This window comes from Limanda limanda, chromosome 20 (genome assembly GCF_963576545.1).
Source record: "Limanda limanda chromosome 20, fLimLim1.1, whole genome shotgun sequence".
NCBI lineage: Eukaryota > Metazoa > Chordata > Actinopteri > Pleuronectiformes > Pleuronectidae > Limanda > Limanda limanda.
Genome location: NC_083655.1, coordinates 22158632 through 22183061, shown reverse-complemented (window position 1 = coordinate 22183061; position 24430 = coordinate 22158632). Strand labels below are relative to the sequence as shown.

General features: G+C 40.7%; 1 protein-coding gene across 1 annotated transcript in view; it reads right to left on the bottom strand.

Annotated features, from left to right (window-relative positions):
* pde1ca (phosphodiesterase 1C, calmodulin-dependent a) overlaps positions 1–24430 on the bottom strand; it is a 130818-nt gene that overhangs the window by 98172 nt on the left and 8216 nt on the right. The window contains exons 2-7 of the mRNA XM_061093614.1: positions 22396–22446; positions 21186–21345; positions 19669–19782; positions 18418–18600; positions 15434–15500; positions 14693–14809 (exon numbers count right to left, since the gene is read on the bottom strand). Coding sequence (XP_060949597.1) covers positions 14693–14809; positions 15434–15500; positions 18418–18600; positions 19669–19782; positions 21186–21345; positions 22396–22446 — 692 coding nt within the window. The remainder of the gene's footprint in view (positions 1–14692; positions 14810–15433; positions 15501–18417; positions 18601–19668; positions 19783–21185; positions 21346–22395; positions 22447–24430) is intronic.

Here is a 24430-nt window from a genome sequence, read left to right as displayed (position 1 = left end):
AACCCATCCCAACTGGATGGAGCTACTGCTGCTACTCAGATAAATGGTGATCACAAAAGGCAGGTAGGCACTTTTTTGTGTGGTTGTATCTGATTGCAATGCGTAGCCTTTCTACTACCAGAGAGCATATCTGTGGAATGTAAACACTTACCCTAATTTAATGATAGCATAAAAGATAAAAACAGTGTCAGTGTAAACTAATCTGTGATTATAGCTTCCTTTATATTTGAAAAAAGAAAAAAATCCATATAATGGATTATAGACTGTCAACTTGGCTGTAAGAGAAAATTATTCTGAACAGGTAGTAGATCTAAGGGGTGGCCAGAGAGACTATGAATGTGTACACTTAAACAAGAATCAAGAAAACTAGAAAGGAAGTTGCGCTCCAACAACTGAGTTGAGAATCACCTATCCTGGAAGGATATTCTTAGGGTAAGTAAGAAGGCCCTCCAGAAAGCAGGAGCTGCCTATTGCTCCACATTAATAGAAGAAAATGAAAACAACCCCAGGTTTCTCTGTAGCCTGGCTGACAAAGAGTTACAGCTCCATTTACTCCAGTACTCATCCATCCCTAAACAGCAATGTCTTTAAGAATTTCTGTAATGATAAAATTCATACTATTAGAAATAAAGTCTAACATCTCCTTCCCTTAGTTCTTAATACATCATCAAGCACAGAAATCTCAGGAACAGCTGAGAATCCTACAAATTATTTAGACAGCTATTCTCCAATCTCTCTAACCAGTCAGGGTTAAGAGCTCATCATTGTACAGAGACAGCCTTTGTAAAAGTCCCAAATGACCTTCTAATAGCTTCAGATCGAGGGTTGTGTCTGTTCTCGTCCTGTTAGATCTTAGTGCAGCATTTGACACTATTGATCATCACATTTTATTATAGCGACTACAACAGTTTATTGGAATTAAAAGAACAGTTCTAACCTAGTTTGAAACCAATTTATCAGATCAATTCCAATTTGTGCAAATTAACGATGAGTCATCTGTGCGCACCAAAGTTATTCATGGTGTCCCTCTAGGTCAGGGGTATTCAACTAAAATTTAAAGTGGTCCAGTTAGAGTATATTTCTTGAAGCAAAGGTCCTGAAGATCATAATGTCTAACTTTTTAGTGTGATATATATGTAAGTAGCCAGTTTTATCAACATATGCATGTACTAAATACCTGACTTTCAAATCAAATTAATTCAGTACGATTCAAAAACTTTGTGACAATATTTATTGTAGGGCTGCATTTCAAAATAAGAAAAAATAAATACAATGTGAAAATTGTGCATTTTCAAATAAAGGGCTTAACTTCAGAAAAATAACATAAAGGGAGCAAAAGCTATAATTTCAACATCTTAACAAGTGTCCCCTGCTCTAGGTTCTGTGCTCGGCCAGATTTTATTCACCTTAATTATTCTTCCACTAGGAAACATTATCAGGACACACTCAATTACATATCTATGCAGATGACACCCAGTTAAGCCTATCAATACCCCCCCCCCCCCCCCGTGCACATATACAGCCTCTGACTCTCGCGCGGGTTAGACTCCTTGGTCCGTGTTTCAAGACACAGGTAGGTTGGGTGGGTTCGACATCGCCACAGACCCCTGGCGACTGGTTTTACGAGGGCCGCTCCCCGCCCTGACCGACGCAACGCGGTTGAGGCACACTGAGAACAGTTATACAAAAAAAGTTACTTTTCATGTACACCTTTACCATGTAAAGTTTTATTTTGGTAGGAGTAAAGGAAAAAATTAAGCCTATTTGGATGTATTTTGGCCATATTCGATTAGTGTATAGCTAATTTGCATATTAAAATTCATTTTCAAAGAAACTTGTAATACAAAAAATGTTACTTTTCCTGATTACTTTCATTGTGTAAAGTTTAATTTTGATAGGAGTAAAGAAAAAAATGGCCCCATTGGGGTGTATTGTTGCCTGGCCTTATTGGCACACATTGATGAAAATTAAACATATTTCCTCAACTGGGATTTCTTAGGACTTTTAGTATGTTGTGCTGGACACCTCATAGAAATTATCTATTCTGAAAAAAATTGTTTTACAATTAGTTAGTTTTTGGCTCCAAAATGGGTTACTTTGCCTGGACTATGGGGTCATTCTCCGCAGTTAAATGATTACATTGTTCTGTAAGATACAGTCAAAAGTTTGGACTCTTAGGCAGATGATTTGTGAATTGCCACTGCCACATGGGACATTGTTCTTTGCAATAAAAAAAAAATAATGCAGTTAAACATCACCCGCATCTAATGGTCAATGAACTTCGAAATGAAATAAGTCTTGAGTCAGAGGCCTCCAAAACTCCAAGATTTATAATGGTGTCAAAATTTTACCGAAAACTACTGCTTTACTACACCATTAGAATCGACCCCTGGTGCAACTGTAGACGGACACAAAGTTAACTTGGGAAAGTGTGACACCATTATATTGAGGACGAATCAGAAGTTTTGAATCAGAAAGAGAGATCCACCTCCTGAATGGTTGACCAGGCAACAGCAGAGACGAGTATGAGCATATAAGCCAGAGGGTTTGAAGTTCAGTCTTCAGTTGGGTTCTACGGCTCAGGGTTACATTTTACAAAAGAATAAACGCTACTTCATTGAACTCTCACCATCTCAAGTGAATTATATTGACCAATTATTAGTACTCCAGCACTGGCAAAGTATACGTATTGGAAAAGAAGTCTAGATTTAATATCTGGCCCAGCATTAGACTTTTTATCTCCAACATTTTCTTACACCTGCGCAATATAATGAAAATTTGAATATTCTGTCTCACAAGGATCCTAAAAAACTAATCCATACATTTGTTACCTTTAGAATGGATTATTATCATTTCTTATTATGAACCTTCTCCCCCCTATCGCTTTCTCTCTTCTATCCCCCTCTTTTCCACCCATCTTCCCTCTCCTCAACTTTTCTCTGCTCACCCAAACCGGTTGAGCCAGGATCTGCTAGAGATTCTCCCCTAGGAGTTTTTTGTAAAGTGCCTTGAGATACTGTATGTTATGATTTGGGGCTATCAAAATAAAACTGAATTGAATATCAGGATATCCCAGTAAGTCTGTGAAAAGCCTCCAGTTGGTCCAAAAGGAACTAGAAGTAGAGATTATATTACTTCTGTCTTAGCTTCTCTGATTTGACTCCCTGTAAAATTGAGAATAGAATTCAAGATCCATCTGCTCACATGCAAAACCTTAAACAATCAAGCCCCATCATATATCAAAGAGCTCATAACACCGTATTGTTCAGATACGTCACTTCGCTCCCAAAATAAAGGTTCTGTTGTGGTTACTAGAGTCTGTATGAGTAGTATGGGAGGTAGAGCCTTCAGCTAACAGGCCCCTCTCCTGTGGAACCAGCTCCCACTCTGGGATTGGGAGGCAGACACCATCTCTACATTTGAAGTTAGACTTAAAACTTTCCTTTTTGATAATGCCTATAGTTAGGAATGGACCAGGTGAGTCCTGAACCATCCCCCCTATGGTGCTATAGGAATAGACTGCTGGGGGAACTCCCATAATGCACCTGTTTGTCTTTTTAAGCTAAGCGTTTCTAGAGATATATTGAAAACTATAAGTAACCTTTATATGTGATATAACTTTCTGACTGAAGAAAACACAATAACTGATTATTTTGCACAAGCACGTCAGCAGTCAAGTGTGCATAAGAGTGCCTTGAATGTGCGTTGATTCTGCTTAGCTTCTTAGTCTCAAGATAAAAACACATGTTGAGAAACAACAATGGCAAATTTCAAACCATACCAGTTTGACAATAAGTCCAACAGCGACAGAGAGGAAGCTGGTAATCCAGAAATGCAACCAAGAATAGAGCAGGATGTTTCAGAGTAGCAAGTTGTCTCCCTGTGTTATCTGTTGCAAAGATATACAAAAGCTAAGGCTGCCACTAACGACTATTTTTCAATCGATTATTCTGTTGACTATTTTACTGATTAGTCGATTAATCTGAACGATTAACCATTTCATTTCATTTCCGTAGCGCCGCACCGCGGATAGGAGGCGCCTAGAAAGTTAGGCGCCTCCTATCCACCCCCTGTTAAACCTTTGTGGGTCTTCATGGGCTGCGATGCGCCTCGCGCCCTGCACCGATGGTTTCGGCATCGAGTTCGCTTAATAATGTGCGTGAGATAGATAGATAGATTACTTTATTCATCCCCGAAGGGAAATTAAGGTTTCATAGCAGCCGGTATATTTGAATACAATAAAATACAATACAATAGAATAAAATAAAATAAAATGAAAAATATTGAGGTAGAAAGAATAAAAAACAGAAACACAAGATAAATGGGTAGATAAGGTGCAGTGGCAAGATGATGGTAATAGTACTGATGATATGATGGTAATGTTATTGTTAGACAGTATATAAACATAGTACAGTATATATAGTATATAATATAACATAATATATATTTATATATGATAGTAATTATACCAATATAATAGCAGTATATAGTAATAATGGCAGCAACAGTATATATAATAATAATAGTAATATAATAATAATAATAATTATTACATGTACACATGTATAAATATGTGTATATAGACTTATATACACAAAGAATATACAGAGAGTATGATATAATATATGATATATAGTAGAGGTATAAATATTTATACTCAGGTGTGAACTCCTTCAGGAGTTTTTGACTATACTATTGTATAGTCAAAAACTCCTCCTAGTAGTATTTGACTATACAATAGATAATATAATATACTATGAGTGTAAGAACATGTAGACAGAGTGTGCAAAAGACAATATTATTGTATAAAATGATATATTATATCAATATGGTTTATATTAACACATTTCACATATGATGTGAAGTAAGTGTATATGGAGCAGAGTGTTGTACAGGGTACACAGTGCAAGGAGACAGGTATATTTAGTGCAGTTCTGTGATGGTGGCTCTGACAGAGGTAGATGAGTTGTACAGTCTTATTGCGGTTGGGAGGAACGATTTGCTGTATCGATCCTTAGAGCAGCGGGGTTGAATGAGTCTGTGGCTGAAGCTGCTCCTTAGCTTGTCCAGTGTTTTGTGGAGGGTGTGAGAGGGATTGTCCATGATTGCCAGCAGTTTTGCCAGCATCTTGTCCTCCACCACCTCCTCCAGGGTGACAAGCTTAGAGCCAACCACAGACTCTGCCTTCCTTATGAGTTTTTTCCGCCTGTTGGCGTCCTTTGCCTTGATGCCCGCACCCTAGGACACCACAGCAAAGAAGATGGTGCTCGCCACAACAGACTTATAGAACATCTGCAGCATCTTGTTGCAGACATTGAAGGACCTGAGCCTCCTCAGGAAATAGCCGGCTCAGGCCCTTCTTGTAGACGGCCTCTGTGTTGGTGGACCAGTCCAGTTTATTGTCCAGTGTGACACCCAGGTACTTGTATGCAGATACGACCTCCACATCCGTCCCACCGATGCAGACAGGAGAGGGCAGGGGCTTGTTCCTCCTGAAGTCCACCACCATCTCCCTCGTCTTCGCCACGTTGAGCTGCATGCAGTTCTCCCCACACCACTTCACAAAGCGGTCAACCAGGTCCCTGTACTCAGCCTGTGTCATCAGAGAACTTCTGCAGATGACACGACTCAGTGTATGTGGTGAAGAGGAAGGGGGACAGTACAGTTCCCTGGGGGGGCCCGGATGTTACTGATCAGACGATCAGACACACAGTTCTGTAATCTCACAAACTGCGGTCTGCCTGTCAGATAGTCATCGACCCAAGTGATGAGGGGAGCACTTACCTGCATGCCCTCCAGTTTGGCCTTCAGCAGTCTGGGCTGGATGGTGTTGAAGGCGCTGGAGAAGTCGAAGAACATGATCCGGACTGAGTCGTTGGGTCTGTTGCTTGGAGAAGCAGAGGAGGCAGTGGAGGGTCCGCTGGGGGTGGGGGGGTTGGAGTTGAACCTATTGAAGAACGTGTTCAGCTCGTTCGCACGTTGTTCATTCCCAACTGCTCCCCCACCTCTCCTCTGGAAATCGGTGATCTCCTTCATCCCACTCCAGACGTCCCTGGTGTTGTTGTCTTCCAGTTTGTGCTCCAGTTTTCTTCTGAAGTTGTCCTTGCTCTCCCTGATGCTGCGCTTGAGCTCCCTTTGTACCTGCTTGAGTTCTGCTATGTCCCGTGATCTAAAGGCCCTCTTCTTCTCGTTGAGAAGGGCCTTCAGGTCGCTTGTTACCCACGGCTTGTTATTTGGGTAACAGCGAACCTCTTTAGTGGGGATGGTGTTGTCTATGCAGAACCCAATGTACTCAGAGACACAGTCAGTCAAGCCATCAATATTCTCACCATATGGCTCATACAGATCATCCCAGTCTGTGGCCTCCAGCCCTCTACGCAGTGTTTCCATGGCCTCAGGAGACCATTTCCTCACTGTCCTCACTGTGACTGGGTGCTGCTGAACCACAGGCTTGTATGATGGTGAGAGCAGGACTAGGTTGTGGTTCTGCTCAGTGGTGGCAGGGCAGTGGAGCTGTATGCATCCTTAACATTTGCATACAGCAGGTCCAAAGTCTTATTTTCACGGGTGGCACATTTGACAAACTGGAAGAAGGTTGGGAGTGTGGATGAGAGGGAGGCATGATTAAAGTCACCTGTGATGATGATGAAGGCCCCGGGGTGTTGTGTCTGTAATCCTGCAGTCACAGTGTGGATGACGTCACACGCTGCTTCCGCGTTCCCGGATGGAGGAATGTAAACAGTGATGGCGAAAACACTGGTAAACTCCCTCGGCAAATAATATGGACGGAGTCCAACGGTGACGTGCCCGGGGTGACACCACCTGTTGTTCACGAGCACGGCGAGGACCCCTCCTTTCTTCTTGCCGGTCGCGGTGGTGTCTCTGTCGGCTCGAACCGTCTGGAAGCCGGGAATGGTGACGTTGGAGTCCGATATCTGCTCGTGCAGCCACGTTTCCGTGAAACACACAATACTGGACTCCCTGTACTCCCTCTGTGTCCTGATATGCGCTTCCAGTTCGTCCACTTTATTTGCCAGCGATCTCACGTGTCCAGTGATGACTGCAGGGATGAAGGGCTTAAACTTCCTCTTCTCCATCCTCCGTTTAATCCCCGCTCTGCAGCCCCGCCGTCTCCTCTTTAGCTCCTCCGGGATGGTGGGTCTCTCTCCGGCCAAGAGGGTGGTGTGCCTCAGGGCCATCAGCTGTTCGCGGGAGTAAACAAAGCCGGCGTGTGTTACAGGCATGCTCCCAGTGATCCGAAGAGACCGAAGTGCGGTTCAAAGTTATAAAAAGTGTCCGATCAGTTGCAAAAGCACCTCGTCCTTGTGCGGTACGAAGATGCACAGAGCAGTGCAAAATTAAATATAAAAAACAAACAGCAAACGTAATAAAAACACAAGAAACCGACAGTAATACCAGGAGCTGCTACGACAGGCTCCCGTTAGTACGGCGCCATCTTCAGACTGTCTACTAATGTTGACATCTCTATTCGGATCCTCACTTCCGTGTCTGACCCCGCCCCCCACATTCATTGCCTCCTCCTATTGGTCCACAACATCCCAACATTGGGGCTTCCTATTAGCTAAACCCAGCTTTTGGCAAGTTACTGAAAATTAGTAATTAGTTACAGTAACTAGTTACTTCTTTTAAAAGTAATTGAATTACTTCACCAGTTACTGTATATCAAACGCAATTAGTTACTAGGGAAAGTAACTTTTAAGTTACTTTTATGTCTGCTTTTTAAATGTAATGAATATGAACAGTACTGAACATTTCAACACAATAAACATATTTTTTAGACCTATTTATTGTAATCAACAGGGCAACAGGCCCATTTGTGGGTCATTTGGTACCGGGCCGCACAGAAAGAATAAACATTTTACATGTTTTCTGTTTTATCTATTATCCAGTCATTTTTCAAAATAAAACACCGTTTTATTTTGAAAATTACCAGATCCTCTCCGTTATGACTCATGCTTTACGCATGTCAAGACGCTTGTCTCAGTCACGTCACTTTTTCGCTGAACACAAACCAACACGGTATTTGTCGGACCCATTTGTCAACAAACCAGGTGAATCCAGCATTTCTGTTTAAAAAGAAGATCAGCTGCTGGAGATCGCAAATGACGGCGGCCCTAAAAGTATGTTTGAGAAAACAACTCTGCCGGTGTCCTGGATTAAAGTCATAGCAGAAAACCCTGAGATCGCCACAACAGCACTAAAAACTCTGTTGCCATTTCCGACATCATATCTGTAGTACCAGAGGGACTCCATAGTGAGGCTCCGTAGCCACACCTTAACGGTCGGTCCGTGAAAATATTGTCTGACATCCAACCTTGTCTTCTTGTCTGCAAGTGTTCCTTTTTAACAAAAGAGAGAAACGCGAGTAACGAACTCATTTAAATTTCAGTAATTGTAACTGCGTTACATGATTTAAAAAAATACTTCGTTTACGCTAAAAGTAGTGGAATTACAGTAACGCGTTACTCCCAACACTGGCTAAACCTACATGTCAATCAACTGTTGTGAATAACATTGAACGATACCACGGTCTTTTTTTATCGCGCCAGGAAACAGATTGGAAAATGATTTTAAACGATATTAATGACATATTTTATATGATATAAATGATCAAATATGCATATGGGAGATGTGATCTTCCTCCTGTTCTCCAGTGTTTACGGTAAGCGTGCTGCGTCATTTCGTCACTTCCTGTTATTGCCACGGGACACGGGTGGTGTAGTCGCTATCTGAATTAGCTCCTCCGCTAAACACAACTGTCTTTCTGTTCTACTACGGCTAAAATCACCGGTATATAGTTAAGGACCCTCACATACCAGCCCCTCCTCTCTGGTGCTTTGTGATGCTGTGTTCTGTTTAAATCTCACACTCATAGTTTTAGCAGCGATGTGTTCTCTCTCTCCCTCTCGCTCCACCGCTCTCTCCTGCTCCGAGTGTCTCATGTTTACTTACTCCTCCGCCTCCATTAACAGTAGTGGTAAATGTAATAAATGTAGAATGTTGGTAGACATGGAGGCGAGGCTTAGCAACTTAGAAGCTCGGCTCCTCAGCTTAGAACCCCCGTTAGCTGTAGTTAGCCGGCCCGTGCTAGCCGCAGCGAAGCCACCTAGCTTAGCTTCAGCTAGCAGTCCCTCGACTTGCCCCGGGCAGCTGGGTGCCCAGGGTGGCTGGGTGACGGTCCGGAGGGGGCATAGTACCACCCATAGAAAGCCCACGATTAAAGACCCACCAGCTCACGTCTCAAATAGATTTTCTCCACTCAGCGACGCACCCGCTGAGAATCAAACTCTGGTTATTGGCGACTCGGTTCTCAGAAACGTGAGATTAGCGACACCAGCGGCCATAGTCAATTGTATCCCGGGGGCCAGAGCCGGCGACATCCAATCCAAATTGAAGCTGCTGGCTAAAACTAAACGTAAATACAGTAAAATCGTAATTCACGTCGGCAGCAACGACTCCCGGCTTCGTATGTCGGAGGTCACTAAAGTTAATGTTGAGTCTGTGTGTGCTTTTGCTAAAACGATGTCGGACACAGTAATTTTCTCTGGCCCTCTCCCTAACACTACAGGTGATGACATGTTCAGTCGCATGTTGTCTTTTAACCGCTGGCTGTCAAGGTGGTGTCCTGTAAACGGTGTGGGCTTTATAGATAATTGGCAAACTTTTTGGAGGAAACCTGGTCTTGTTAGGAGAGATGGCGTTCATCCCACTTGGGATGGAGCAGCTCTCTTATCTAAGAATATTACTAAGTCTATCACATGACAACCCAGAGTTGGGACCAGGAAGCAGAGCTGCAGTGCTAAACACTTCTCTGCGCTCCCTCTGGATCAGTCACCCAACCGCATAGAGACTGTCTCTGTCTACCGTCCGATTCAATTATTTAAATTAAACAATAACAGAGCGAGAACTCACAATAATCTTATACAAATTAACACAGCCTCTGGAACAACACAGGAAACTAAGACTTTCAAATGTGGTCTTTTAAACATTAGATCACTGTCCTCAAAGGCTATTTTAGTTAATGAACTAGTCTCAGACTACAATATAGATTTATTGTCCCTTACTGAGACGTGGCTGCATCCTGATGAATATGTCAGTTTAAATGAATCTACTCCCCCCAGTCATATAAATTCACACGTTCCCAGGGAACTCGGGCGAGGAGGTGGAGTTGCTGCTATTTTTAACTCCAGTCTATCAATTAATCCTAAACCTAAACTTAGCTACAACTCATTTGAATGTCTTGTTCTTAATCTTCCACGTCAATCCAGGAAACACCAACAGCCAATCGTATTTTCTGTAGTTTATCGTGCTCCTGGGGCTTATACTGAATTTCTAACAGAATTCCCTGAGTTTTTATCAAACCTAGTCCTAAAGACAGATACAATTATTATTGTTGGTGACTTTAATATTCATGTTGACAATAATAAAGATAGCCTGAGCGTAGCATTTATTTCAATACTAGACTCAATTGGTTTTAGTCAGTGTGTGCATCAACCTACTCATTGTTGTAACCACACACTTGACCTTGTGTTATCATACGGTGTCAAAATTGAACATTTAACAGTACTTCCGCGCAATCCAGTACTATCAGATCATAATTTAATAACCTTCGATTTTTCACTATCTGAATATATGCCCCTAATAAAAAACTCATTTTCTAGATGTCTACCTGATAGTGCTGTAGCTAAATTTAAGGAAATAATTCCGATTACATTTAAACCCGTATTATCCGTCGACATAAACAACAAATTCTTTAAAAACCCGAGCTCTATTGAGATTGACCACCTCGTAGAAAGCTCTGCAGACTCATTACGATTAACATTAGACTCAATAGCGCCTCTAAAAAAGAAATGTGTAAAACATAGTAAATTAGCTCCGTGGTATAATTCCAAGACACATGAGTTGAAACAAATATCAAGAAAACTAGAAAGGAAGTGGCGCTCCAGCAACAGTGTTGAAAATCTACTAGACTGGAAGAGTAGTGTTACAGAATATAAAAAGGCTCTCCACAAAGCAAGAGCTGCCTATTATTCAAAACTAATAGAAGAGAATAAAAACAACCCCAGGTTTCTCTTCAGCACTGTAGCCAGGCTGACAGAGAGTCACACCTCCACCGAACCCAGTATTCCTCGATCCCTAAATAGCAATATCTTTATGACCTTTTTTAATGATAAAATTCTAACTATTAGAAATAAAATCAATCATCTCCTGCCCTCAATTGGCACTAATACCCTCCCAACAATAGAGATCTCAGAAACGGCTGAGAATCCTTCCCATTATTTAGACAGCTTCTCTCTGATCACCCGTGATCAGTTTACCAAAATAGTCTCAGGTTCTAAACCAACAACCTGTATTTTAGATCCGATTCCAACTAAATTACTTAAAGAAATTCTGCCCCTAATAGATAATTCGTTACTTAACACAATCAATCTGTCATTATCATCAGGTTATGTACCACAGACTTTTAAAATAGCTGTAATCAAACCCCTACTCAAAAAACCCGCCCTAGACCCAGAGGTTTTAGCAAATTACAGGCCAATATCTAATCTCCCCTTCCTATCTAAAATCTTAGAAAAAGTTGTAGCCAATCAGCTGTGTGAGTTTCTCCAGGAAAATAATATATATGAAGACTTTCAGTCTGGGTTTAGAACCAATCACAGCACAGAGACAGCCCTGGCAAAAGTCACTAATGACCTTCTAATAGCTTCAGACCAGGGACTTGTGTCTGTCCTCGTTCTGTTAGATCTCAGTGCAGCATTCGACACAATTGACCATCAAATTTTATTAGAGAGACTAAAACAGTTAATTAACATTAAAGGAACGGCCTTAAACTGGTTTAAATCTTATTTTGCTGATCGCTCCCAATTCGTTCAAATCAATGATGAGTCATCGGTGCGCACCAAAGTTAACCATGGTGTCCCACAGGGGTCTGTGCTCGGCCCAATTTTATTCTCATTATATATGCTTCCACTAGGAAACATTATCAGGACACACTCGGTAAATTTTCACTGTTATGCAGATGACACCCAGTTATATTTGTCAATAAAACCTGATCAAAGTAATCAATTAACTAAACTTCGAGCATGTCTCAAGGACATAAAAACCTGGATGACCCGCAATTTTCTCTTATTAAACTCAGATAAAACAGAGGTTATAATACTCGGCCCTAAACACCTTAGAGATACATTATCTAATGATATAGCTGCGCTAGATGACATTGCCCTTGCTTCCAATGACACAGTCAGGAACTTGGGAGTGATCTTCGATCCTGATTTGTCCTTAAATAGTCACTTAAAAGTAATTTCTAGGACCGCGTTTTTCCACTTGCGTAATATCTCAAAAATCAGACATGTCCTTTCGCAAAAAGATGCAGAAAAACTAGTCCACGCCTTTGTTACATCGAGACTGGACTATTGTAATTCATTATTATCAGGCTCCAGCAGCAAGTCGTTAAAGACTCTGCAGCTGGTCCAAAATGCCGCAGCACGTGTCCTGACGAGAACTAAGAAAAGAGAGCACATTTCTCCAGTATTAGCAGCGCTACACTGGCTTCCTGTTAAATCTAGAATAGAATTTAAAATTCTCCTCCTCACCTTCAAGGCCCTTAATGATATGGCACCTCTTTACCTTAAAGAGATGTTAGTACCATATCAACCTACTAGAGCACTCCGATCCCAGAACTCAGGTTTACTTGTTGTCCCTAAAGTCTCTAAAAGTAGAGTAGGAGCCAGAGCTTTTAGCCATCAAGCCCCACTGCTGTGGAATAATCTCTCACTTTCAGTTAGGGAAGCAGACACGCTCTGTTCGTTTAAAAGTAGACTCAAAACCTTCCTTTTTTATAAAGCTTATAGTTAGAGCTAATTAGTGCGATGTTCCAAATTTGATTAAATGGCAAAAACCCCTGATGATGCTAAGACGCACAGGGAATTTATGACACAAGACACACGGAGCTTCTCTTTCCTGCTTCTCCTTCCTTTTTCTCCATATTTATCACATCAAGATAATTCTTATCTGATCAGTACATGTTACTAACTTGACCCCTTTTCCCGGAGTTTCTGTGCCTTAGCGCCCGCGGATGCAGGGCCACAGCTGTGGCCGCACCATGGATTATGATTGTGGATCGCGTGTCGGAGGTCGCAATGGTGGATCCAGTTCGGTGGATTCTGTATCGTGCCAGCTGATCGTCGTTGTAATGGAGGATCCTTTGTCGCGTTGGCATCGGATGATGAGGGACCACGACCGAGGCGGCAGCTGATAATGGATTCTAACTGGCGGCGGTGGACAATGACTGTGGATTACAGTGGATCTCATCCTGATGCTGGATCGTGGTCTTGCTGGCTGCTGGCCAGAGACTGTGATTGCAGCGGGACTGCCTGACACATAGTATTGAAAAATGTTTAGCCTCATGGATGCTGCTAAAAATCCTGATGATGTTTTCTTACACCTGACATCTATTGCACTTCTGTCCGTCCTGAGAGAGGGATCCCTCACATGTGGCTCTCTCTGAGGTTTCTACATATTTTTACCTGTGAAAAGGGTTTTTAGTAGTTTTTCCTTACTCTTGTTGAGGGTTAAGGACAGAGGATGTCACACAATGTTAAAGCCCCATGAGACGAATTGTTATTTGTGAATGTGGGCTATACAAATAAAACTTACTTGATTGATTGATTGATTTATTGATCCCATTCTTTGTATTTCCCTTCTATTGTCCTAGAGTTTTTATTTCCCCAATAACATAACTAAATGACCCCCTCTGCCCATCCACTTCAAGCACACAAGCAGATAGACAGAGACAGGAAGAGAAAAAGAGAGGTGGGGGGGCTATGAAGACCATCATCATGAACCAGTACATTTAACTGGTTACATACAACAACAAGCGGGTTAAAGCAGGATCGCGGGCTGACCGGCGCTGAGACATGCGCGTCCCCTGTGAACCGCCCGGTCGCCTGCGCGCTTGAGAATAGCGCTGTGCTGCGCGGAGCGGCGCAGTGCTTCGGTGTCCGGTGTAAACCCGGCGTTACGTGGTGATATTGAAGAAGAACATTTGTTATAATGAATTGTAATGAAACGTTTTAGAAATCTAAAAGGTAAAATTCATAATTTGTGTGGGTCCGACGCGTCGACTTAAAACATTGACGTCGACTAATCGCGGCAGCCCTAGTACAAGCAGTAACTAAAGTATGTTGCTAACTACGGGGTAACATTACTTAATGTTAAAAGCACAACTCGGTTTTGTTGAATCACACTAAAGAAAGTTCTCCTAAATTTGTTTTATTGTAATTGTCTTATAGTTTCTTTGGATTCTTGATTTAATACATTTTACTGGCAGTAAATGTGAGAGCACAGACACATATTATGTATACATTCATTTCTTTTATACGTTTATAATTAATCTCCTGATATTAATATGCAGTATGCATACTCGTCAAAAAACAGCCTCATCAATTCACCCACATAATCTGTAAGATATTTCATTAAAAAATGTATATACTTGTTTTCCTGAATCCTCCTTTGTTTACTGTTCACTTTAAATTGTGCCGAATATTATTCATTTGAATTTGTTTCATGCTGTGTATTATATGAAAAAAAACAATAAAAAGCTCTATTCTACCCCTCTACCTCTTTCTTTAATACATATATGATAAAATACCACATAACTGAAATGACATACCTTAAAACGATTGATCAAGTCGTATCTGGTGAGTAGTTCATATAGGACAAATTTCAGAGCATGATCTCCACTGGCATCATTCAGCTTAAACACATCAAAGGACCACATGTCTATGTGCTAGAATGGACACATACAAAGATAAACAAGTTTATTAGCAAATGAATATCAACATGCCATACCAATCTGTTTTTGGTATGGAAGTTTTTAAAGGTATCATAGACAACAAGTACTTAGTGTAAGTGACTTATCAGGGTACTTTCAGTGGTCAGTAGTAACTTCACTGTTAACCCATTTTAAGAAATGTTTAACTCAAGGTGCTGCCAAGGTTTTTGTTGTTTAGTCAAAACATTTAAATTTACTTAAAAGCAACTATCTACATTATTAACAGTATATAAGCAAGGTTATCGTACCTGCTATCTGATTTGCAATGAGATTTAGTGTTACAACGGATGTGGTAGCAGTAATGCAGTGTTATAATTTAAAAACATTTATTATGTCCCACACTTAACGTAAACTCTTAAACAACCCTCAATTCTAGACCCTTACTCAAGTATCAGTTCAAAATGTGAGTGGATTGATTAAAAATATTTAAACTCAGCATGAGCATGATATTAAAGCCTATGTAGAAATTCACCAAAAATGTATGTCAATTTGATATTGGATGACAGAAATCTGGAATAATGTTGTATGCCATTTGTATATGAATCAGTTACACAGACAAACAGAAAATCCCATCAATACCTTGAGAACAGTGATGACATTTGGGGGATAACAGAAACCAGTCATGTTGGAGTTTCGTCTGTACATCCTGTACAAGACACACATAACATAGTACAATGTAAAACAAGCCAAGACACACTGAATGCTTCATGGCTAGTATTGTAAGAATTTCATATTTTTTTAATTTCTTTTCAACAATTTGTTTAATTATTGAAATGGCCCATGCGTTTTGAATCACAGCATTTATTATGAATAGTAAAATAGTTAATAGTAAAATAAGATAAAACAATCAAGCTGAATTTAAAGTTTATTATAGTGTTTCAAAGTATATTGTTGTGGGGCAAAACTAGAGACTAGAGAAAAAATTATCACAGTTACTTAATATGGGAAGCAAATAGCTCAAAAAATAATTAGCAGTCAAAAACAGGAAAAGTCTGAAAAGCTGCCAACACGCAAGTCCTATGGACATCAAATTCAACTCACACTGTAGTATTGAGCCCCATAGTGGAAGAAGGAGACATTAATCAAAATCTTCCACTCGTGCTTAAATTTTATTGTTAACACCAGGCAAGTTCAAATGTGCAGTGTTAAAAAAAAAAAGTACTATTTTTGAAACTCTTCAAACTAAAGAAAGACAACCTAAGTCACTTCACTATGACACAATAACCACTACTAGGCCCCTGACTCTTGGCCTCCAGGCCCAAGCTTAAAGGCTGAAATATGCTACTCTGATTCCACTTTAATATGGCAGCATGTGGTAACTTGTCAGCTTTATACCATGTTGTAAGTGACATGTGCACTGGCCTCTTGAAGGATCAGGTCTTGAAGTATCTCTGTTTTTATCTTAGATGGTAGAGGGTGATGAGACATGTAATCCGGGGGTCTACAGCTCCCTTTCTGTATTCCATCTCTCTTCTCTTCTGGAAAACTCTGCAGTGTCCGTGTTGATTAGTCTGTGAATCATCTAACTTTAACCTGTGCATTGTCCAATCAGCCTCAAAACTCTTTCACATGATCACAGTTCCGCCCTTATCAGTTCCATATGTCAATATTGACGCATCGTCACAGCGCCACCCACGGATACACTGTGAAAAAGATGCATCAGGTCCCACATCCCCAAGTGCTCTGGCCTGCACAGTGCTGCTCACGCAGCCCTAATTATCTGATAGATTTTAATTTGTTAATGTTAACAATGACTCCTCCATGCACACAAAAGTCATGGAGTTCCACAAGGACTGCTACTCTTCACCTTATATATGCTCCTTTTAGGCAACATCATCAGAAAGAACCACATACACAACCATTGCTACGCAGACGACACCAAGCTGTACATATCTATGAAGCCTGATTAATCTAATCACCTCAGGAATGTCTCAAGAACGTCAAGGCCTGGATGACCCAAAACTTCTTTCTTATAAATTCAGACAAAACTGAGGTCATTTTAATTGGCCCTTAACATTTCAGGAAAACACTGTCTGACCAGATAGTCACCTTGGATGTATCATTATGGCCCCTAGCTCCACTGTAAGGAACCTTGGAGTTATGATTGACTAGGACCTGTCATTTGAACCACATAAAAAAAACACGTCTCTGGGACAGCTTTCTTCCACCAGCACAGTATTATAAAAATTAGGAACATTCTGCCTAAAGAGAAACACCAGCAGAATGAGGCAACAAGGTGTGTAAAGGAAGTCGCACAGGCTAGGCAAGGACAATGAATGAGATGACAGCCAGTGGTAGAGAGAAGACCCCACATGCTCCCTCTGTCAAACCTTACATTTCCTCCTCATTCACTCAACTCTGCAGCAAAAGCATTTGGCAAGACTTTTCACTTCAAGACCAGACACTGGGCAGCTAAGCGGAGCACTTGAATGAAAGTTTCCGTAGATCTGACCTACTGCATCACTGCCTGGTTCTGCAACTGCACAACTGCTGAACAGAAACAGCTGGTAAAGGCAGTTTACTTGACCTGTGGTGATGCTCAAGAGCTAAATTCTGAATTATTTGTTGTCGTTATTGAGTCCCCAGGGGTTAGCGCAGTTGTCCTATATCCAGAAGGTTGACGGTCCGATTTACACTTGCTGAAATGTCCTTGGGCAAGATATTGCCCTTTCTAATAGAGAAAATCCTGCACTTAGATGCACGGCATGTATGTGTGACAGACCATTTACAATTTGTAAATGGTTTGTATGCTGGGTGTGGTGTGTACAGCCTTTTATAAACAGGCTATGGTAGAGAGTTTTATCTGAAGTGAAGATTTTATAGTCATTGTCTTTCATAAAACTACACTGAATTTGCTTTATTTAGATGTGTGGTGTGTGTATACATTTGAATGATTTGCTTAACTGGTGGTGTTACAACTCTACCTCTGAGTGAACAATGTTGCATAACTTGTTTTGACCAAACTTGGCTGCAGTATGGTGACGACCAACTCCCACTTGTATCGTCATCCCATCAAAACAACATATCTAAGAACACATTCCATATAAGACCATGCTGGAGAGATTGGAGCACACACACACAAAAACACACAACAGACTTCCGGGAGAACATGCACGCGTCCACGTCAGCACTGGCAACAAGACTCAGATCGAGGGACATAAATACTGGTGCGCATGCTGAAATAAACAGACCCCTTTTGAAACTGCAATCCTGCCTGTGTGTTCTTCATAAGCAACCACCTACAACATTACTTACTCAAGTTCGAAACTTTTCAAAATCAAAGCTTTGTAATTCAGCTGGATATATGAATTAAAACTCTGTCTTCCTGTCAACTATACACTATACCTATGAGACAAATTGTGATTTGTGAATATGGGTTATACAAATACAATTTGATTGATTGATTACATGGTAAACATGTGTAAATGTGTGAATAGCAAAACTTTGACTGAGTGGTCATCAGTCATCGAGTCATCAAGACTAGAGAAGCACTTTATAAAAACAAATACCATTACACTTCCTCAAGTCCTGGACACATAATACTTAATGTAAGTAAATCAAACCTCTCCACAAAGATGCCAGCCTGCACTACATGGACAATGCTGCGGAAGCGTGGCTTGTCTTCATTTCGGCGTAGCATGATGCCCCTTTGCCGGGTAAAAGTGGAAGCCAGCCAGTCACGAACTTCTGATGGAACAAAGTCTGACCTGATGTCACTGAGCTCATCCTCTGGATCCAGCTGCCTCCTGTGAAAGATTCACAGAAATCCCAAAGCTCATACACTGCACAATTTCTGGAAGCTACTTTTCACATCAACATGGCCTGACTAACACTGTTTATTTACTTGTAATGTTTATTCATACAACTTTTTTCCTCACAGCTCTTTGGGTTAGGGTGAATTTCACTCAACTTTTATAACAAATTCTTAGAGAAATGCACACCAGACCCGGCTGTTACCTTAACTTTTGCAGTTGTGCCTTTCTCCTTAGACTTAAAGTCAGGTGAATTTAGGCAAACTGACCAAATAATTAAAAAAATGGCTCTCAGACGGCAGCTGGCTTCCAACATTTCTGTAAGAGAGCCGGCTCATAGAGCCAAAAAGTTCATAACACATAATTGTCATTGCAGACTGACCTAAAGGTAAGTATAACTCTTTTGAAGGTCACATCCTCACCCTCATACACCCAAGCTACTAATAAAAATAATGACTCATCTAATTATTATATACAATATTGTCCACCTGCCACTTACTCTGAATTTCTATATAATCTCTCTGAATTTTTACCTGAGCCCGATGTTATCACAGATAATGCTATTATAGGTGATTTCAGCATTCATGTAAATGTTGCACATGACAGCCTTAGATAGACTCCGTCGGTTTTATTGAAAATGTAAATAACCCCACTCACTCTTTTAAACACACTCTCGATCTTCTTCTAAGATGTGGCATAGAAATTGAATATTTAATAATAATTTCGCAATACCCATTACTGTCTGAATCTTTTTAATTACATTTGTAAATACATTTACTAACTACACCAATTTTAGATACAAATTATATTTGTGGGGGTGAGGGGTCTGGGTGAGTGCCTACACTCATGAATGAATAATACAAAGATTTGCCACTGACCTTTTTTTCCCCTATTTTTGAAAAACAATCAGTTATTGGTTTATGGGTATCAGATTAAAAAATGAATAACGAAAAAAGGATTTTGGTTTTCTAATTGAATTTGAAAAGTTCAAATGATATAGGATTTGATCCAAATAGTATGTATGGTTTAATATAAAACAGAACTGAGCTAAAAACTCCTTGCCTGGTTTCATCATTGTATACATGTTCGAGGACAGATGCAGCATACTCCAGGTTTTTCTTCAGGTTCACCACAGATGCCTCCCCCCTCTCCAGTTGCTTAACAAGACATCTCAACCTGCAATAAACACACACACACACACACACCACATTACAAATGCCCCTTACACTTAAATAATGTTAATAGTTAAAATCGTCAGGCTTCACCCAAAATTTTAAAAAGGGTGGATTGATAGATGGAACTTCACCATCACCATGAATACTTATATTATTCCGAAAAAATATTTTCGAATCTTTAATTAACAAAAGACCAAAGGCCTCTTCTGTGAGTGGCTGGGTGATAAATGCAGATATGACACAGAAGACCAGGAGTTATTTTAAAGGCAGAATCTTAACTCACACTCAAAATCATAATGCATTCTGTCTAGTTGGGGAAGCAAAAGTTAAAAAATCAAATATAGTAACAAGGGTCAAACATGAAGAGGCTACATAAGGAAGAATGTGGAAGATAGTGTATATACCAGGGCAACTGTAACAATGTTAATGTAAAAATGAAAAAGGTAAGTTAGACAAGATATCTCTGGACAGGAAACACACAGGCAGGAACTAATCAGATAATAGGTGAATGAAGTCAACAACGACTTTTGTCTCTGAGCCCCAACATCAAGACAGATGAAGCCTTGTGTCATTATAGGAAACTCAAAACAGCCATTGGGCTGTGGCCCCTGATTTATGGGCAAGCCATTGGCCAAAACAATATTAGAAAAAAAGGCCGACAGATAAAATGCCCTTTATACCAGAGAAGAGAAGAGCTTTCCATGCATCCTGAGTGGGCCATTTTCAATTTTCCACCAAAGAGAGGGCCAAATGTGATCCGCTGATCAGTGGTGCCTGTCAAGTTGACAGGGTTAGGGTCTGTCAACTAAGAACCCACTGGTGGACACCAGCTTGGAGCCAACTGAAGAAGGAGGCCTTTAGGAGTTGTTTGGCAGAGGGGCCTCCTGCGTCAGCAAACAGGATTCAGAAGGCACTTTGAGTACCTCCTAAATCCATTAATCGGTTCTAAAGATTCAGTAGAAGTCTCACATGTATCCCTAACAGAAGTAGCTAATATAGTGAAGGGGATGGTTGTTGATGAGATTAGCCCTGATACCATTCAGCAGAAGCAGTAGCCATTGTTGGGCTGTTGTGGCTGACACATCTCTCCACTGTAGCATGTACAATGAGGACAGTAACTGTAGCAGAGCAGCAGACCAGACCTAATTTTTTAAAAAAGGGGGCCACAAGATGCGCTCAAAGTACGAGGGTAAAAAGTTACTGCTCAGCCTCCCTGGGAAAATACAGGGTCCTGATAATTGTCAAATTCTCCTCTATCACATCTTCACATTGTAATTGTGGATGATACATTTACAGGATAGAGCATAAAATAAAGATAAATAATAACGTAAAATGTTTATTATTTTGTCTTTAATTGAGAGTTTCTATACGTGTGTTATTTCAGTGTGTGTGTATATATTAAACCTGAGAGCAGTCTGCTCCATAGCGTCAGGTGCATCAGGATATGGCAGCTCATCAGCCAGGACCTCTTCAGCACTGCGTGGGCTAGTCAGAATTCCTTTGTTGTCAGTGATGTCAATGCCGGCTGTGATAGTGGTGCATAGTGCATTCTGGGACCATGAGCCTAGACAATTTCAATAAAAACAATTAGACTTTTTCTTGCTTTAACACAGTTTAGTATTTTAAACCACACTTTCACATCATAACTATCTTTACTGCGCCCCTGATTATAATGATACTGTCACGTGCCCCACCCCGACCTGTTCACTGACCCTCAGGACATCTCAATACTTATTTAACATGGTGTACTTAGCTGAACGCGTTCATGCATAACACTGGTTACTGCAGATGACCAATCACAGGCATAGACAAGGTTACTGGCAGCAGAGCTGCATGTTTCACAACGGGAAGCAAACCATTATATGATAAAAATACAGGAGAAAGACATGATCTAGACTAAGGGAAACACAGTTACAGCTGGAAGAGAGTCATAGGTTGTATGAATGTGTGAATGTTTTATGGTAAAACCTTCCTATCACTAGGGCAAGAGTAGATCTGACGATAATTTAGTTTGTGTTGCCATTACATTAATCTGTAATTACATGTTTACTCATTGTGTGTAGGACAGTTTTAGATGTACTATTTCAGGTGCAACACTGGTGGGTTCAAACTTGGGAGCAAAAGAATTATAAACACCAGCATCACTAACAGTACACAAGCTACTCCATCAAGCAAAGAAACTTAGGACAATGCAGACAGCGATACTGTGAGCGCATTGCTCCTTCCTGTCGGGTTGGTCATGTTTGGGTCCAGCAGCTGGCAGATGAGAATCTATGTTTTTGATATTAATACTTATCAATGTAGGAAAATGGATTATGTCCGCCGCAACAAGCTCCACGGGATCCTCTTAGACGAATTGATTAGTCAGTGGGCGGGGATTTTACACAGGTTGATCTCTTATCTTGAACTGAACCTTCTCTTGAGTCGGTTGGCCGTTAAGCATACATAACCATGCTGATTTACCCCGATTAGAAATTAAACAAGCTACATAAGACTGTAATCTTTGACTCAAGCCTGAATTTTCCCAGATAACAGCAAATTATTCGTAATATAAGCCCACGCATTTTCAGAACTGAATTGGAAAATTTAAAATGGTGATAGCTGATGAACTCACGTGCAAAGCGGGCCAGTGAACAGCGGGTGTCTTTTCCCACCTCATTGGCAACTGGAAAGTGGAGAAAATTCAATAATATTATATTAGTATAGCACCAAATCATAATGTATTCTCCCAAGGCATTTTATATAGTGGAGTAATGATATAACAATTTGCAGAGAAACCCAACAGTTCCCACAATGAGCAAGAACTTTGGCGATTGGAGAGAAAAAATAAATTAACTGGAAGAAACCTCAAACAGAACCAGACTCAATGTGGGCAGCCATCTCCCTCGACTATGTGAATGGAGAAATGGGGAATAGAGGAGACGTGGGTGGAAAAGAGGGGAGAGAAGAGAGATAGAGGGGGAAGAGAGAGGAGTGAGAGACGAGGATACGTTTTGAAACCATCATGTTTCAGCTCTCTGTCAGACTGGTTGTTGTAGTGAAGTGTTGAGTCATATCTAAAGATGTTATGATTTTAAAAACGGGATAGCAACACCAGTTAAAATATATGATGATGAATAATAATAATAGCAAAAATGTGGAATATGGCCACTAAATGCAAATTTTTCAGGTTAGCTGTTATGTTTTTGTAATTTCACCTAAGACTTTTTTGTTTGTCTAGTCATGATACACCTGTGTATTGATTTTTGTGAAGATCGGTCAATGTGAACGCGTTCCAGGGGTCTCGGGGGGGCCCCGTTGAGCCATTTTGCCACTCCCATTGAAAATTCTTCTAGAATACGATCATTTTCACAACTATCAAATTTTCTGCAAATTTTGTAAGAATATGAGCATGTAAAGCCCTCAAAAAGCCAATTAATTTGCCCGAAAAAACAAAACAAAAATAATAATAATCCTCACAATTTTAATAGGGCCTCACCTCGTGCTCGGGCCCTAACTTTAGAATTTCAATAGGGCCTCACTGTCTGTCATTGCCTGTCAGCGCTTGAGCCCTAATTCATAATAATTAGTATTATTTGTCATGTGGATCCTGCAGCTGTGAAGTCAGAGATACCTGCAGAATAGAATCAGCCGGAATTATACAGCATAACTGGAAACACAAGAAGTTCTTCAAGACTTAAGTGAAAATACATTCACAAATCTTATTGGCACTCTTTAGAAAAAGCTAAAATCCCCAGGAAACCATTTAAGCATCAGAAATCATGTAACACGTACATATAGAATAAGTGGCTCCAGATAAAGTTTGAAGTTGATGCGAGTGAATTCTATCCTGTTGTGCATTTGTCTACCTTTTTACTTTTCTCTACTGTTTTGTCCTTACAAAACATATGTAAAGCGTCCTTGGGTCCCGTGAAAGGCCCTAAACAAAGATAAGCCATTATTATTTTTATTATAATAATAAGTAAATTAAAGTCCTCTGTAACAAGATAAATATAGAAAGATCTATGACCCAGGAGGACACCTGACTCTCCTGAAATTTTAAGCAAGGCATGAAATGATTACTAACTGCATTTGGTCTAGAATGTCGGGGGACACATTACACGTGGAGGTTCTCTTTCCAGCTTCTCCTTCCTCTTCTCCATCCTTATCACATTAAATAAATTAATATCTCTTAACTTCACTTCTTCCCCGGAGTCCCTTTGCCTTATAGTCCGCAGATCCAGGGCCACATTGTGAATTGTGATGGTGGATCGCGTATCAGAGATCGTGATCGTAATGGTGGATCCAGTATGGCGGATTCTGTTTCGTGTTGGCTGATCGTGATAATAATGGCGGATCCTGTATCGTGTTGGCATCTGATAATGGTGGTGGACCCCGATCGAGGTGGCAGCTGATGATGGATCCTGATGGCGGCAGTGGACAATGACTGTGGACTATAGCAACATGGACTATAGCGAGAGGTGGCTGCTGACCATGGACTATGATTGCAGCAGGACTGTTTGATATATAGTATTTCTATTCAGATACTGGACCATTACTGACACTAATCCATCAATTCCACAGGGCGGCTGTGGCTGAGGGGTCGTCCTCCAACCTGAAGGTCGGCAGTTCGATCCCCAGTCTGACCCATCTGCATGCCGAAGTGTCCT